Source organism: Pelecanus crispus, chromosome 11 (genome assembly GCF_030463565.1).
Source record: "Pelecanus crispus isolate bPelCri1 chromosome 11, bPelCri1.pri, whole genome shotgun sequence".
In the NCBI taxonomy this organism is placed as follows: domain Eukaryota; kingdom Metazoa; phylum Chordata; class Aves; order Pelecaniformes; family Pelecanidae; genus Pelecanus; species Pelecanus crispus.
Window position 1 is genome coordinate 16,967,274 of NC_134653.1, and position 14,505 is coordinate 16,981,778.

General features: G+C 38.1%; 1 protein-coding gene across 3 annotated transcripts in view; it reads left to right on the forward strand.

The window, feature by feature from the left end:
- The window catches only part of GTF3C1 (general transcription factor IIIC subunit 1), a 44,227-nt gene that overhangs the window by 13,621 nt on the left and 16,101 nt on the right, over positions 1-14,505 (forward strand). For 2 of the 3 annotated variants that reach the window (XM_075718330.1, XM_075718332.1), the window contains exons 11-23: positions 524-663; positions 2,374-2,527; positions 3,497-3,600; positions 3,838-4,022; positions 4,393-4,668; positions 4,909-5,054; positions 5,461-5,558; positions 7,167-7,263; positions 8,032-8,209; positions 9,674-9,809; positions 11,622-11,757; positions 13,555-13,636; positions 14,320-14,505. In XM_075718330.1, coding sequence (XP_075574445.1) covers positions 524-663; positions 2,374-2,527; positions 3,497-3,600; positions 3,838-4,022; positions 4,393-4,668; positions 4,909-5,054; positions 5,461-5,558; positions 7,167-7,263; positions 8,032-8,209; positions 9,674-9,809; positions 11,622-11,757; positions 13,555-13,636; positions 14,320-14,505 — 1,918 coding nt within the window. The remainder of the gene's footprint in view (positions 1-523; positions 664-2,373; positions 2,528-3,496; positions 3,601-3,837; positions 4,023-4,392; positions 4,669-4,908; positions 5,055-5,460; positions 5,559-7,166; positions 7,264-8,031; positions 8,210-9,673; positions 9,810-11,621; positions 11,758-13,554; positions 13,637-14,319) is intronic. The other variant, XM_075718331.1, reaches the window with a different exon arrangement.

The following is a 14,505-nucleotide window of genomic DNA, read 5'->3' on the forward strand; positions in this document are numbered from 1 at the left end:
CATAAGGCCTGTGCTCCAGACCCTTCACCAGCTTAATGCCTGTTATGACTTAACGTCCCTCTGTGCACACAAGTGCTGCATATTATTTGGTCTGTCTACTCTAAACCAGGAGGAACAAATGGGTTTCAGCATGAAAGCTGTGTAGCCTCACTGCTGCAGGACTGAGCCTGGGACAAGAAGCCTTTCTGAGAGACAGGATATGCTGGCTTGGACTCAGCATGTTGTTAAGGCAGTTACCAGCTTTCTAGGCCAAAACTTTCAAGTCCAAATGGCTCAGAATGTGGGATAGGCAAAGAAAGTGCATAAATCTCTGCATCTGCCTGCATGGAAATGTTAGTTTCTGCCTTGGTTCCCTGCCTGTAAAGAGGACATAAAAGATAATCCCTATCTGACCAGCTTGTTACAAATGAATACATCAAAACTCTCAATTCCTGAGGTTGGCTACTGTTTGAGTAACCAGCATCAGGCTGAAGACTTTGAATAGTTTGTGTCAAATTTTTATTTTGTCCACACTGTGCACTAGAAGACCTGTGGCCAAAAGAAGGAAAAGCGTTCCAAAGCTGCAGCAGTGGAGAGATCTCATGAAACATACAGGCTACTGAAGCGCCGAAATCTCATTGTGGAAGCTGTTCGAAACCTCCGGCTAATTGAAAGCTTGTTCACGTGAGTCTGTCTGAAAACAGCTTACTGGGGGCCTGATGTCTTTTGATAGCATAAGCACTGCTTTAGCAATGCCATGTGCTTATTCCATTGGTGGCTTTTCTTGTCCCTGATGGCACTATATGCTATAATGTTGGCACATGGAAGTGGGAAGGGTTGCAGTTATAGTGGATCTTAAAAATTAATCAGCTGTTTGGAAGCAATAATAGTTCTGTACAGATAATTATACAAGTGAATTTTTGTATGGTATATGGCCCATAAATAGAGATCAGAGAACTTTTTTTCTTCCTCTCACATTGTGCCAGTAAGATACAGCACTTCCCTGCTTGAGGATTCTTTCATTTGCATAAGTTTTATTTCTGTATGGTTTCAAAAATAGTTCCTGTGTTATTCTGTCATTCATTATAGAGACTCTTATATTCATGTCAGTCATCATTTGTCACTAGGATCCTAGTGGGGTGCTGAAAGTTTACTTTTCTTTGCAATTTTGTCGGATGGTTTTACATCATCTCATGACTTGCCTTGTCTGCACTAAAGATACTTCCCTGAATGTTATAACATCTTTCAGCCTTTTAAGATTCACCTTCATAGAGAAATGGAAATTCTGATGTTCTCCTGGAGTCCCAGATTCCAAATTAGCAGGGCTCTGTTCTGGCAAGTATGATTGCATCATCCATCTTCTGTGTTAGCACATAAGATCCTGGCATGTAAATACACACAGGGCTGCTTGATACAGGAATTTAGTAAGAAATGTGGGCCTTATTCTCCTTTCGTTTGAGAATTTTGAAACCTTTTGTCACCTAGTTCAGTTGCGGAGTGTTGTGAGACTAGAGCCCTGTCTTCTGGCACCAGCTTCATCAGTGATTGATCAGGTCACATCCAAGTGCAGGCTCAGAAGATATTTCAAGTGTCCCCTTCAGTAGCTTACAGGTTCCCCCAGCACCAGTGAAAGTTCTGTCCCTCCCCAGTCTCTGCCAAGGAAATTTGCTGGTGTTGTCACTCCAATTACGTTAGTTACCAGAATGTTGTTTTCTTTTGAAAAAGTTTGAAGTCCACGTGTACATTCCCTTATTGCCTCATTCCCTTAATACGCTTTCATATCTTTTTTCAGATTGAAAGAGTCAATCCGCCAGGATTGAGAGTCAGAAATAGGGTCTGGGGCATTTGTGAAAAAAAGCATGAAAACAGGCTTTAGGAGAGTAGGGTGTGAGTGTGCTCCTGCAGGCTGCTACAAGAGAAGAAGTGAGCTAGCTTCAAGTGATCGGATATGTGTATCTATATTGTGAGTGCATGTCTAGTTTCTGAGCTCTGAACACCACTAAGTAAACTGTTTCTGCCCCAAGCTGAACTGAGCTCACAAGTGGAAATATAAACTGCGTATGTTTAATCACCACTGTAAAAAAGCTGTAGGTTTTCCTGACCTTAGGGAGGCTGGATTTATAATTGCACTGTAGCCATACACAGAGAAATCTGGCATTCAGAATTTGCTGTCATCAGAACAGCAGTCCTCACCTAAAAAGGGTAAGCTTGATTACAAAGAAAATAAAGCTGAAATTTAAAGCTAAGTTACCAGTTATCTACAGCAAAAGAAAAGTCAGCGGTAACTGCTAGAAGTAGGGAAATATCCATTCACTCCACATCCTCTAACAAACTGCTTAGGCACTTTGAAACATTGCTGGGCTTAAAATGCAAGATAGTTTTTGCATCTTTTAGGCTTCAGAAAATGGTCATGGATCAAGAGAAGCAAGAAGGTGTCTCCACTAAGTGCTGCAAAAAGTCTATCGTACGACTGGTACAGAAGCTTGCGCGAGAAGGACTCCTCAGACTCTATCGTACTACAGTCATTCAAGATGGCATTAGTAAAAAGGTGACCGCACAAACCCTGGCAGCAGAAACAGCTTTTCTCGCAGCCTTCTGATTTACCAAAATATTTCGGGCCTTTTTACTGAAATATATGGATGACTTTACTTTTTGTAGCGGAACCCACAGTCAAGCTGCCCAGAAGCTACATGTCCCAAACTAAGCGACTGTGAAAACCAGATCAGTGCTTTCAATTATTGTGCTGCAGATAATTGTGAAACCAAGAAATAGTCCAGAGATCAAAGTCTCTGAATCTCCCTTCTGAGAGGTTCTGCTGCTTATCAGTTACGCAGTTCATGGTTCTCTCTCTGCACTGTCAGGCTGCTACACGATTCTGTTTAATCCCCTTTTGAAAGTCAAGAGTATATGAGAAATCCGAAGTTAGCTTCTGAGTTGAAATTTATAGAACATGATCTGTTTTTTTAAAAATAAAAATGCACTGTTAATGAGGCTTATGGAAGTAAAATGTCTGTAGTTGTAAAGCTGAGACTTCTTATTGTAACTCTAGTGTGAAATGCTCATGAGCAGGGAGAGAATCTATTGAAAATTACCTTCTGCACAATTACTGGAAAACACATACGAAATCTTGCTAATCTGAATTGTACTTTCAGCAACAATATGTATTAGTTTGGTCTTAGGAGGTTTGGCTTTTCATTTATCCCTTTCAGCCTAATATTTGCAAGTTGAAGTGTTTGTTCCCCAAGTATTTCATATTTTAAAAACCCAAAAAACTGAGGTTGGTAGAAATGACATTAACTGTTTATTGGTACAGAGACCATACGGTTTGGCCTCCGCTTAATACAAACTAGCAACGGGACTTCTGATACAAAAGCTTTCATATTCTGCAAATTATTAAATCTTCATAGGAGTCATCCATCGTGGCTACTGTTAATTAACTGCCTGATAATTTATGCAGCTGATTAAGAGCCAATATCTCCATAAATACCTTTTGTTTGTTTTCTGCTGCTCTGAACAGGTAGAGTTTGTTGTGCATCCTTCAGTGAGTCCTAATGATCCCCTTGTAAAAAGTGCCATTGAGCAGGTGCGTTTCCGAATCTCCAATTCAAGCACAGCAAACAGGCAAGTTGCAGTGATGGTTTGGATGGCTTGTGGGGAACTTGGCTTATCTAGTACATGCAAAAATATGCATAGGAAATAAACACAAAGTAAGCAAAGAACAGAAAAATCTCTTCTTTAGCAATAGAGAAATGGAAGCACAAAGATGAAGCAAGATGCTGAATACCTCCTGAAGTCAGGAAAGAAGAAGAGTTGAATTCTGCTTAACTTTTACCAAAATGCTATGTGGTTTTAATACAGGGTTAAAGTTCCCCAGACACCAACATCCGTGGACCATGCTGAGAAAGAAAACCTGAGGCAAGAGGCAGTGCCTGATTCAGGAGAAATGCAAGAAAGCTCATGTAAAACTGATAATAATAGTCGGGCAAGAAAAACTGATGAAAAAATGGGCATAACGCAGCTAAAAAATTATCACCCTGTTACAGGTACAGCTAACTTTGTTTTTTCTGTCATCTTTCCATTTCCCATTTATTATTAAAAATCTCTTTCAGGTGTTGGGGTCTCCTAAGATGCAAGTGGGTTGGGTTTTTTTTTTTCTTCTTTTATAGAAGAAAAAATGGGTTTACGTTAAAGCAATCTCACTACCCAATGTTTTCTTAGCTGCTTATTTTTTTTACAATTGTGAACTGGAGTATTTGTATTCACTACTACTTCTTTACTAAATATTTGTAACTTATTTGCTTTCAACTGCCCATCTTGCCTTCCAGTTTCTTCACATCAGTTTTGCAGAGGTAGCTATTTCTCATGTTCTAATCCTCTTTTTATTTCTGTTTGTTACTTAATTTTCCCTCCCAGTTCCAGGACTTGGACGTTCTCTTGGCTTTCTTCCCAAAATGCCCCGTTTAAGAATGGTCCACATGTTCCTCTGGTACTTAATTTATGGACACCCTTTAAACGGAACACAGCAAAAAGGAGGTAGTGATGGTGAGAAAAAAGGGAGCAAACAAGGGCTGGATGAGACTGTATCTGTGATTGAAACGCAACCAGATGGGACCTTAGAAATTAGGACAACTGTGGTGAATCCTGAAATCTCTGCACAGGAGACCGAAGCAGAGTTGTCTAATCAAACAGGTAAGAAGTGGCACATCCTGACTTAACTACAGGCCTTGTCATGGTTCAACACTGAAAGAAAGGTAAAAGTCTAGTTCAAAAAAGATTGAAAATGAATGGTTTAGATAATTTTCAGGTCATTTTAGATTTTCAGATTTCCAGACTATGAATTGCCAAATGTGTTCTGCTTGAAGACTCACAGTAAAACTATTAGTATAACGATTAGGTTTGTCCTGTCTGAATCTAAGCTCTTGTTCCTAGTGTACGTGGATGATGTGTCATGGATGCGCTATGTCCCTCCTCTCCCAGTTCACAGAGAGTTTGGATTTGGATGGGCTCTTGTTAGTGACATTCTTCTCTGCTTTCCTCTCTCACTCTTTGTTCAGATAGTACAAGTCAGCTACAAGGTATAGTGCTTTTTTGTTTCACATTTGTTTTACTTTAAAGTCTGATGATATCAACTATACCTATAAGCCGTAACAAATATCCTCTTAGTCTATTTTAACAAAACTAGCCATCAGAGAGTAGACACTTTAGTTCTTCATAGTCTTTTACAGAAAAGTTAGCTGCTTTTACAGCCACACTGAAAAAAATGCATAGCCCTGTAATACTGCAAATTCTTAAGCTAATATTTTGCAAAGAGCTTTTTATAATCTCACTGAATCTTCTGCCTTGTTGATTAACAAGAGTAACATTTAAGCATTTTACAAAAGCAGTAACATTTGCTTAGAAAAGACAGTTCTGGTAGCAAAGCTTGATACTTCAAAGGATAGTTATATTTTGCATTTTGATTAACTTCTAAAATAATTCTAGGTGGATGGTCTGGAAGATTTTTTAAATGATCCACTAAAAAAGCACACTCTGATCAGATTTCTTCCAAGGTCAGTCCGACAGCAGCTTCTCTACAAAAGGTAAGCAGATGAGTCAAAGTAAATGGCTCTAGAGAGGAAACAACAGTGGTTGAATGTATTCTCAGTTATTTCCTGTTTGTATCAAAGAACTTTGTTACTTAAGACAAGGATCATCGATCTTCTAAGGGTAGTGTGCCAAGTTGTATTTTTCTCTCCCATATAGAAGGTAATAAGAAACTAATAAACAATATTCATGCATGCTGTCAGGCAGTGTTTGAGAGCTAGGAGGTTCTGTCCTTCATAACATCAGCAGGATGTTACTTCTGTATAAAACACACTTCTGACTGCTGCTAAATTCAGAATTTAAGAAAGTAAATGTTGCTGTCCTTCCTAAATCTTTCAGAAGATGCCACTTTTCCCAGCTCCTGCCTCTTGTCTCTTGTGCATACCATTCAATTTCTACTCATGCTGTCAGTGGCATGTCTGCCATTGTTTGCCATTCCTCATCTAGGAGATTTAAAAATTGAGATTGGACTGAAGGTAGGAAGGGAAAACAGCATTAAAGGGAAGTGATTTGAGTATGTGGAATCAACAGCACCGTGTTAGTTTCCCCAGAAAGTCATTGCTAATGGCATGGATTTGGATGGTTGGAGGCTTATACAACATTTTGCAAACCTGCAAACATGTCTTTGGTGAGTGAATAGTGTTAGACAATATCAGCTGTCCAGACTTGTGGTCAGCTCAGGTTTGCAATTCCTAAGCTATTACTTGCTAAATCTTAGTAACAAGGAAACTGGATTTATGTTATTTTCTGAAATCTGCAGGCTCCATCTGATAGGTTTTTGCAAAACAGTATGACATATAACCATGTTGTCTCTTTGCCCCCCATTCACTAAAATTTCTAACTCAGGCAAATTTGCTTCAATATTTCTGGGCTTGTCAAATGATCTTTCAGAGCCCTAGAGAAAACTCCTGCCAAAATACAATTCCCATTTAACTGCACAGAAAAACTTAGATCTTAGTGAAGTTAAATGTGGGCAAAACTAATTTTTTTTACAAACTCTCTCTCAGAAACTAGATCTTGCAGAATTTTCCTGCAACTTCCAGAATCTTGCCATGTAAGTTGATATACGCTGTGGGAGATGTTGCACTTCTTGCTCTGCCAAAGCTGTAAGCAACTGAAAGCAGTTTCTTGGAGCAATAATTCTAAACCACCTTAACTACAAGGATTGTTGCCCAGTTCTTTATGTGTACACATGTCAAGACTTAGCAGCCCCTATTTAGCAGTCATGTTTTCTTACTCATGTCTTCTTTTCGTAACATGAAATTATCTGCAGATCTGCTGGTGTTCTGACCTTGTTTAATTCATTTTTACGTATTGTATTTCTGGCTAATTTTGTTCTTTTGCTAGCAAAATTTTAGTTAGTATTTGGCTAAAATATTGTGTTTGATTTGAGGAAAGGAAATTTGGAGCTTTGGGATATTGTATGTTTTCCACAGGCTAACAATTCAAACAAAGATACCACTTCAGAAACTGTAAAACTCAGTATTTCAAAAAAGCAGTGGTTTCCTGAAACTTCAGGTTGCTGCATGAAAATGGCATGTTTTCTGGCATCATCTTTACTGTTTTCATGAGTGCTAATTGTAATACTCCTAATATTGCTGCAGGAGGTACATCTTTTCAGTGGTAGAAAACCTTGAAAGATTATGTTATATGGGACTGATACAGTTTGGCCCAACAGAGAAGTTTCAAGACAAAGACCAGGTAATTTTTTTTTTTAAATTTAGCCATTATTCTTCATGGTTTTTGTCCAGTGAAATAAAGGCAAGATTTGGGGTTTGTAATGACCTTAAGTAGTTAAGTAAGATACTGATGTTTTGGATGTATATGCAAACCTCCGAGTGACATGCTGCAAGTTGTGTAGATAACCTTTAGCTCTTTGTCTGGAAAGATACTACTCAAATGTATAATGCTGAACGTTGCATGCAATAATGATCTGGGAGGTTCCGGACTGGCAACGCTTTACAGAAAATGAGCATGCCACATTCTTTTCCATCAAGGTGTAGGCATTGGATGTCTGACACAATAAAGTCAGCAATCAGAGTGAAATAATGACATTCGTACGCATCTTTTCATAAATAGAGAGCACATGCAAAGGAGAAGGCAGTCCCAACATATACCTTATGAGGATAAGAAAGATAATTAGGCCCCAAACCACATCTATTCAAATCCTGAATGAGAGCTTGTAGGAAAGAGTCACTCTCTGTGGAAACTTGGAATATCCTGTGCTCAAGGGGGAAAAGAAGCTGTTCTAAATCTGGAAACAAAATTTCTGGATCACTGGCAAGGGAGGTTTGGGAATACAATGCAATAGGGTGGGGATGGGTGTGTCTTCTATCAGAGTACTGGCTCAAAACAGCAAAGACTGAGAAAATGCTAAGCAGTCCTAAACTTAATCAAGTTGTGTGTCCTGTAAATTAGGCAGTTTCAATGATTTTTACCCACCAGCCTGAAATAGACTGTATTTGACAGGTCTTTGTGTATATGAAGAGAAATGCTGTGATTGTTGATACCACTATCTGTGACCCCCACTATAATTTGGCTCAAAGTAGCCGCCCATTTGAGAGACGTCTGTACGTTCTGAATACCATGCAGGATGTGGAAAACTTCTGGTTTGACTTGCAGTGTGTCTGCCTTAACACACCATTAGGTATGGTATAATTGTATGTTCTTATACCACAATTCCTCCTCCTTTCCTAAAACTTGAGGCAGGCTCAGTTTTGTCGCTTCCAATGTTGTTTTTTTCTGGTCTGGTCACCTTGTGCATCAAAAAAAGCTATCCATATAATTCTATGAAGTTGAGATCCATTTGACATTTTTAGAGCAGTGTTAAAGGAAAAACATTGCTGTCCTGTTAGAAGTATCAAATTTGGTAATAGCCCTGTAAGATTTTAATTCAGCTATGAAAAAGCCTTTTTGAAAATAGTTACTAGAATATTTTTGCCATAGCTCTCTACCAGTTTAAACAGAGATCCTTTTTTCTTAGGAAAATGTTGCTAAACTTTCTGATAGATAGCTTGAGTTAGATGAGAAGTGGAAGTTAAGGGAGTTTATGCACCCCAGGTTTTTTTAGTTTATTTTTGTGTTTGGTCCTTTTACATTTTTAAATAGGATATATGACTACAACAAGTATACATTATCAAAAAACCAAAAAAAAAAATAGAGGTAAGAGATTTCTCCTGAAACGTTAGACAACAGTATTCTGTATTACTATAATTTAGTCAGCCAGGTAAAAGGATCTATTTGTAACTTTGTCTCACTTTTGCATTGAAGCAGTTATGTGCAAAGGCTCCTTACACATTTGTCAAATGGTAGCGTGTTTGTGATTGTTGCAGCTTTTGCAGGCTAGTTGAACCATGATTACTCCTAGCTCCCAAAATATGGGAATGATGTTGTTTCACCAGTTTGCATATTTATGAAAGCTTTGTTGTATTCCAGTGAAGTATTTTCCATGTTGAGCCGTGAGGGGAAAATTGCTTTGTGCTGGATTTAGATTTATATTGACCCTCTAGATCAGATACCTGCCTGAGATCTAGTCCTGGCCTATTGTCTTTGTAGCATGGGCAGCCAAAAAGCAGCAGTAAGCCAGAAATTGGGGGGTTTTTCCTACCTTTGAGTTCTGTTACTGTAAAACCATCATGTGAATACTCTGCTATATCCTAAACGTATCTCCAACATGAAGGTGTCAGACATGCAAAATGTTCACACTGTATTTCAGCAGTCACAACCTGCTGCATCATTTCTTGAGGACTGTTGCCACATTTGAGTATCTGAAAAGGCTGGGATCCATGCCTAGAATATAGAATCATAGAATCGTTTAGGTTGGAAAAGACCTTTAAGGGTAGATATGGGTGAACTGCTGAATTTTCTTCCTTATAAAGGGTACCAGCCTCCCATTACTTCTGCCCTGAATACAATTTTGGACAAGTTAGTGCCTTCTACTGGAAGTTAATTTTAACACCATTAGCCTCTGTGAGAAGGTAGCATGTTTTATCGAGAAGTGGTAAAAAGGTTAGTACTGTTTGGGAGCGGTAGTTTGCCATAACCAGGTGGATTGAAAATGTGTTGAAGTCTTACTTCTCATGCTGATACTCAAAACCATTTGTATGTCTAGGAGTTGTCCGCTGTCCTCGTTCAAAGAGAAGTAATCTTCAAGGGGAGGAGACTGCACTAGATACAGGAATGGAACAAGAGTCAGCAGTGGATAAACACAATCTGGAACGAAAATGTGCAATGCTGGAATATACCACGTAAGTCATATTCATCCTTGCTTTGTTGCTTGAATAGAGCGGGCAAAAAGAGCTGTTCTGGTTTTGAGGATGTTTCTCAATAGCAAAAGCAGTTAAGTCTCTAGCATTTCAGTTGGGTGTTGTGGCGGTTTTCTTAACTTGCCTATGAAGCAGATTTTTATGCTAGAGGAATGGGAAAAACAGATTCGGATTTCTTTCCAAAGTAGTACAGATGTGTGTTGCAAGAGTCTTGGAGAAAGCAAAGTTGAAAGGGAAGGAGTGCTTCCTAAGTACAAGTTCCTAGTGCAAGGAAAAAATTACAGATTCTCTGTTCCTGTGCTTTGTATCATCGTACCTCAAGTACCCTGTAGCTTCAGTAGCTCCCAGTGTCACATTCTGAATTCTGTCCTTCTGTGTTGCACTTTGCTGCACATTGTTTACAGATTAATTTCTAATATGGTATTGGTGAAATCTGGAAGTGATCTCTGGAGCACTTCATCTTCTGCCTAATCACAACCAGAATGCTTGACAGGATCGTATACTTACAACCTGTGACAGCCATACAGAATGCCAGTTATACTTTTTATATTGTGTTGTGCACTGTGGTTTAGTTTTGTCAATATTCTGTTACGTTTTAATAAACAGTCTGTTTAAAAGTATTTTCAGTTAGTTCAGTGTTACAGGTAGATATATCAAGTTATCTGAAAAAAATTAATGGAGTTGAGGGAACCTAATTCCACTGATCCTTGCTGACAGAAAAAAATTCTGTTCGATCCACTTGTCAGCTTTCACATATGGTCTCCATTGTATGGTAAGAAATCTTTTAAATTGGATATCTGGTGTTTACTTGCAGTTAGGCTGGAGATGACTGCAACATCTTTAAGGTCAAGAGACAGGTTTTGGATTTAATTGATGGTGTAATGTTATAATGAAAGAGTTGTCTATTGAAAGCTTAACTGAAATAATTTTTTCATGACAGCTTTCAAAAAGTCTTTCATAAGGCGAAACAGGATTTAAGAAATACTCTTTGGTGTTATTACTGGATTGTCAGAGCTGTGGTATCTACTGCATATACAAAGCTCATTCATAGTTTGATTTTTATTTATTTATTTATTTAATTTTGTTTTTTGAGGAAGTAAGTTTGTCTCCATGATTTCTTGGGAAGTGTTGTATTTATAAAGAAGGAAAAAAAAAAATTTTTTTTTCCCATTCTGTACTGTAACACCACACTAATAATTAAATAGCTCATTTGTGAAGGGTACCAGTTGATCCATTACATTTGTTGTTAGCTTCATCCTCTTTCCAGGGAGAGAATTGCAGTGCATTGTTTTTCTGGCTTGTATGTGTATTTAAATAAGCTTTAATGTATTTGTTAGAAAACTGGAGAGACCAATGCTTGACAGTCTATGTAGAAAAGGATTATGATTGCCTTTAATTCCTGTGGAAGATTTTCCACACACTTGTCCTGAGAAAGTTTTTCATCTGAGCAGGTATTTTCTCTAGTTCTGTGGCAGGAATAGTGCTGAGAACAGAGTTTAACATGGCCATTGGAACTTAATTAACAATAATGAAGTTGCTCTGTGTGTAATCTTTAAACTGAAAGCTCAGTCATTAAGTGTCAGGGATTAAAACTTAATGGAAAAGCATTATTGTCATGCCACTTCTGGAATAGGGTTAAGGGAAGGAGCATCTCTCTCCTCTTCCTGCCCAGCCCTATCTAAATTGGCAGGGCAAGGGGAGAGTTCTGCACATTGCATGCACATCACTTAAGAGCAGCTGAGAAGGCACTCCCTACAAAATAATAACTGTATATTTTGCTACTCTTTCTGTTAGAGGCAGTCGAGAGGTGGTTGATGATGGAACTATCCCTGGAGATGGGTTAGGAGCTGCAGGTCTGGATTCCAGCTTTTACGGGCATCTAAAACGCAATTGGATCTGGACAAGCTACATCATCAATAAGACTAGGAAGGTGGGTATTTTAAAATTTATATACTGTAATGACTTCCAAATTTTAATATTCTTAAGGTTGAGATACTGATAGCAAAATCATACTGCTTGCATGGTTTTTCAGTCATGTGTCTCAGTAAGGCTTTGCATCACTGGAAAGAAATGAATGCCAAATGTGGTAAATCTTAGTGCTGAAGTGAATGAAAGAATTAGACATAAATTTTACCTGAACTGAATTTGATAATACATGCAACCAAAGGAGAAATACTTTACTAAGCAAGCAATTTAGATTACTTAGTGGTGCTTCTTGCCTTCTGAAGTGTAGAAGTTGTCAGATGAAAACTGAAACATCCAGAACAAGGACATACACACAGAGGAGAGGAAAAAAAAAAAATTACTAGGAAGCCCAACATAGGCAAATAAGAATGGCCATCCCAATTCTGCCTAATGTCCTGTCTCTGGTTACCAATAAAAGATTTGTAGGGAAGGTTGTAACAGCAAGGTAGATGTATAGTGATATTTCCTTAGTATATTCTCCCAGCTGTCTGCAAGTTTGGCTAAAGGCCATTCTAAACCTGGGGGTGATGTTTCAAAGCTGTTAATAGCTTTTTATTTTAGTATTCATTTGTCTAATTGTTTTTTGGACACAGGTAAATCCTTTAGTATCCACAACTTGATGCGTTTCAAATTCCTTTATGTGTCACCTTTTGATGGTTTAAGCTCTGTAATAATTGTAGTACTAAGGGAAGCTGTGAAAAATATCATTCTTCATTACCCTTTCTGTTTCACTTGATTTTGTAAACATCTCTCATGTTTCCCATTATCATCTCTTTTTAAAGACTGGCATCTTCTAGATTACTTAACTGTTCCCAGCATGGAACCTGTTCTGCTTTTAATTATTCTGTTGCCTTTCTTTTAACCTGTTCTAGTTCTACTATATCCTTTTTAAGGTTAAAATAGAATCAGATAGTGCATTCAGGCTGTGGCCAACATAGCTGTATAGTGTTGCTCTCCTTTCCTAAGAATTTCTTACATTTGCTTTGCTTTTTCACTATTACCGAGCATTGAACATGTACTTTCACAGAACTGAAAATTACACTACCCTAAGTGGTGGTCAAATTAGAGCCTATCAGTGTATATGTAAAATTAGAGTTGCTTGGTTTTGACCTCAGGCAGGATCATTTCACTCCAAATTTCATCTGCTGTTCTGTCACTTAGTTGTTCAACGTTAACAGGACCTCCTGCAATTCTTCAGTCTTAGCTTTCCTCTCCATGTCTGTGACCAACTTCTATCACCAATGAATTCCACACAAGAGAAATGGGTTTTGCTGAGAACGGTAAAACTCCTAATACACTGCAATCGGTTTGGGCTCAGATTTAAGATGGATAGAATATGGTGTAGGAGGCATTTACTCAATGTTTGTGTTTGCATTTTGGTGTTTTGCTTTTTAGAAGTTCCTTTGGAATGTAAAATGCTTTGAAAAAATATGTTTTTACAGAAAATTCTGCTCAGCCTCTGTAGCAGTGCAAAAATCAAGCATTTCTTTTCCAGTGATGACTTCTTTTAAACTTGAGGAGATTTGCTGAAGTTCTAACCTTCATAATCTAGTGGTCATTACCGTATGATTTAAGAAAAGCTCTAGAGCCATTCAAATATGTGGTGTAATAAGACAAATTAATTCTTCATTGTAGCCAGGGATCTTTTCCCTTTATACTGAAAATTTATTTATGACACTACTCAAAGGATATCATGTATAGTGATGTTAAAACCAGTGCACTCCTTTTGTGTATCACCTTTTTGAAAGCTGTGTTGTCTTAGGAAAGTACAGTTTCTGAAAACGGACTGACAATGAGACTCCAAACCTTCTTAACAAAACACCCCCTTCCACTCAGTACTGGAGGTAAGGTGGTGATGCTGGTGGTGGGGTCTGTAACTGTATTATAGCTGTTACTGTCTTTCTCAAACCCAGTATGGATTATGTGGGTTATTCCTGTCTCCTTATGGTAATCTAGGATGCTTCTGGGACAGGAAATAGATAAATAATTTCCTTCCCTATTTCTGGATATATGGAACAATTTTTTAGCCAGTATTGATGACATGGGTTGTTCCTGTCTCCTCACAAAGATCTAGGATGCTTCCGGGGCAGTAAAATACATATGTAAATAATTCCCTTTCCTATAGAACAATAATTTTTATCTTTTGTAATTTCTGATGTACAGTTTGCAGAAAGTCTGGAAGGACCGATTTTTTCATATGACTAGGCTCTGTTAAAATTGCATAGCCTAACATTTAAGCTAAGGAGAAGGAAATGCTTCAGGTTGAATATAAAACCTCAACTCACTTCCCTTGTGTTTGTGCACTGTATGCTAGACTTAGTAATTACTTGATGATTCCTCACTTCTATGGGATTTTATTGTGTGAGCTGCTGAGAAGTGGCATGAAATGACATGACTAACAAAGGGCAAGTCTGAGAGGGCATCTGTTTTTTAATGTGCTGAAACTTTGGCATTTGCTATTTATACCTTAATATTGTAGAATGTGATTGCTATAAAGCTCCACTACTGTTAATATGTGTCATTTTAGGTAACAAAATTAATATTTTGGGAGAAGGAAAGGTAGGATCAGAGTCACTTGTCCAGAAAGAGGAATGTATTGAAATACGTAAAGAACCAACCCAGGATCGAACCAAACGAGTGAGAGGTGGAAAAAGCCAAAAGAGGAAGAGGCTTAGGAAAGACATTGGAAAGAAGACAAAGAAGAAAAAGAAAG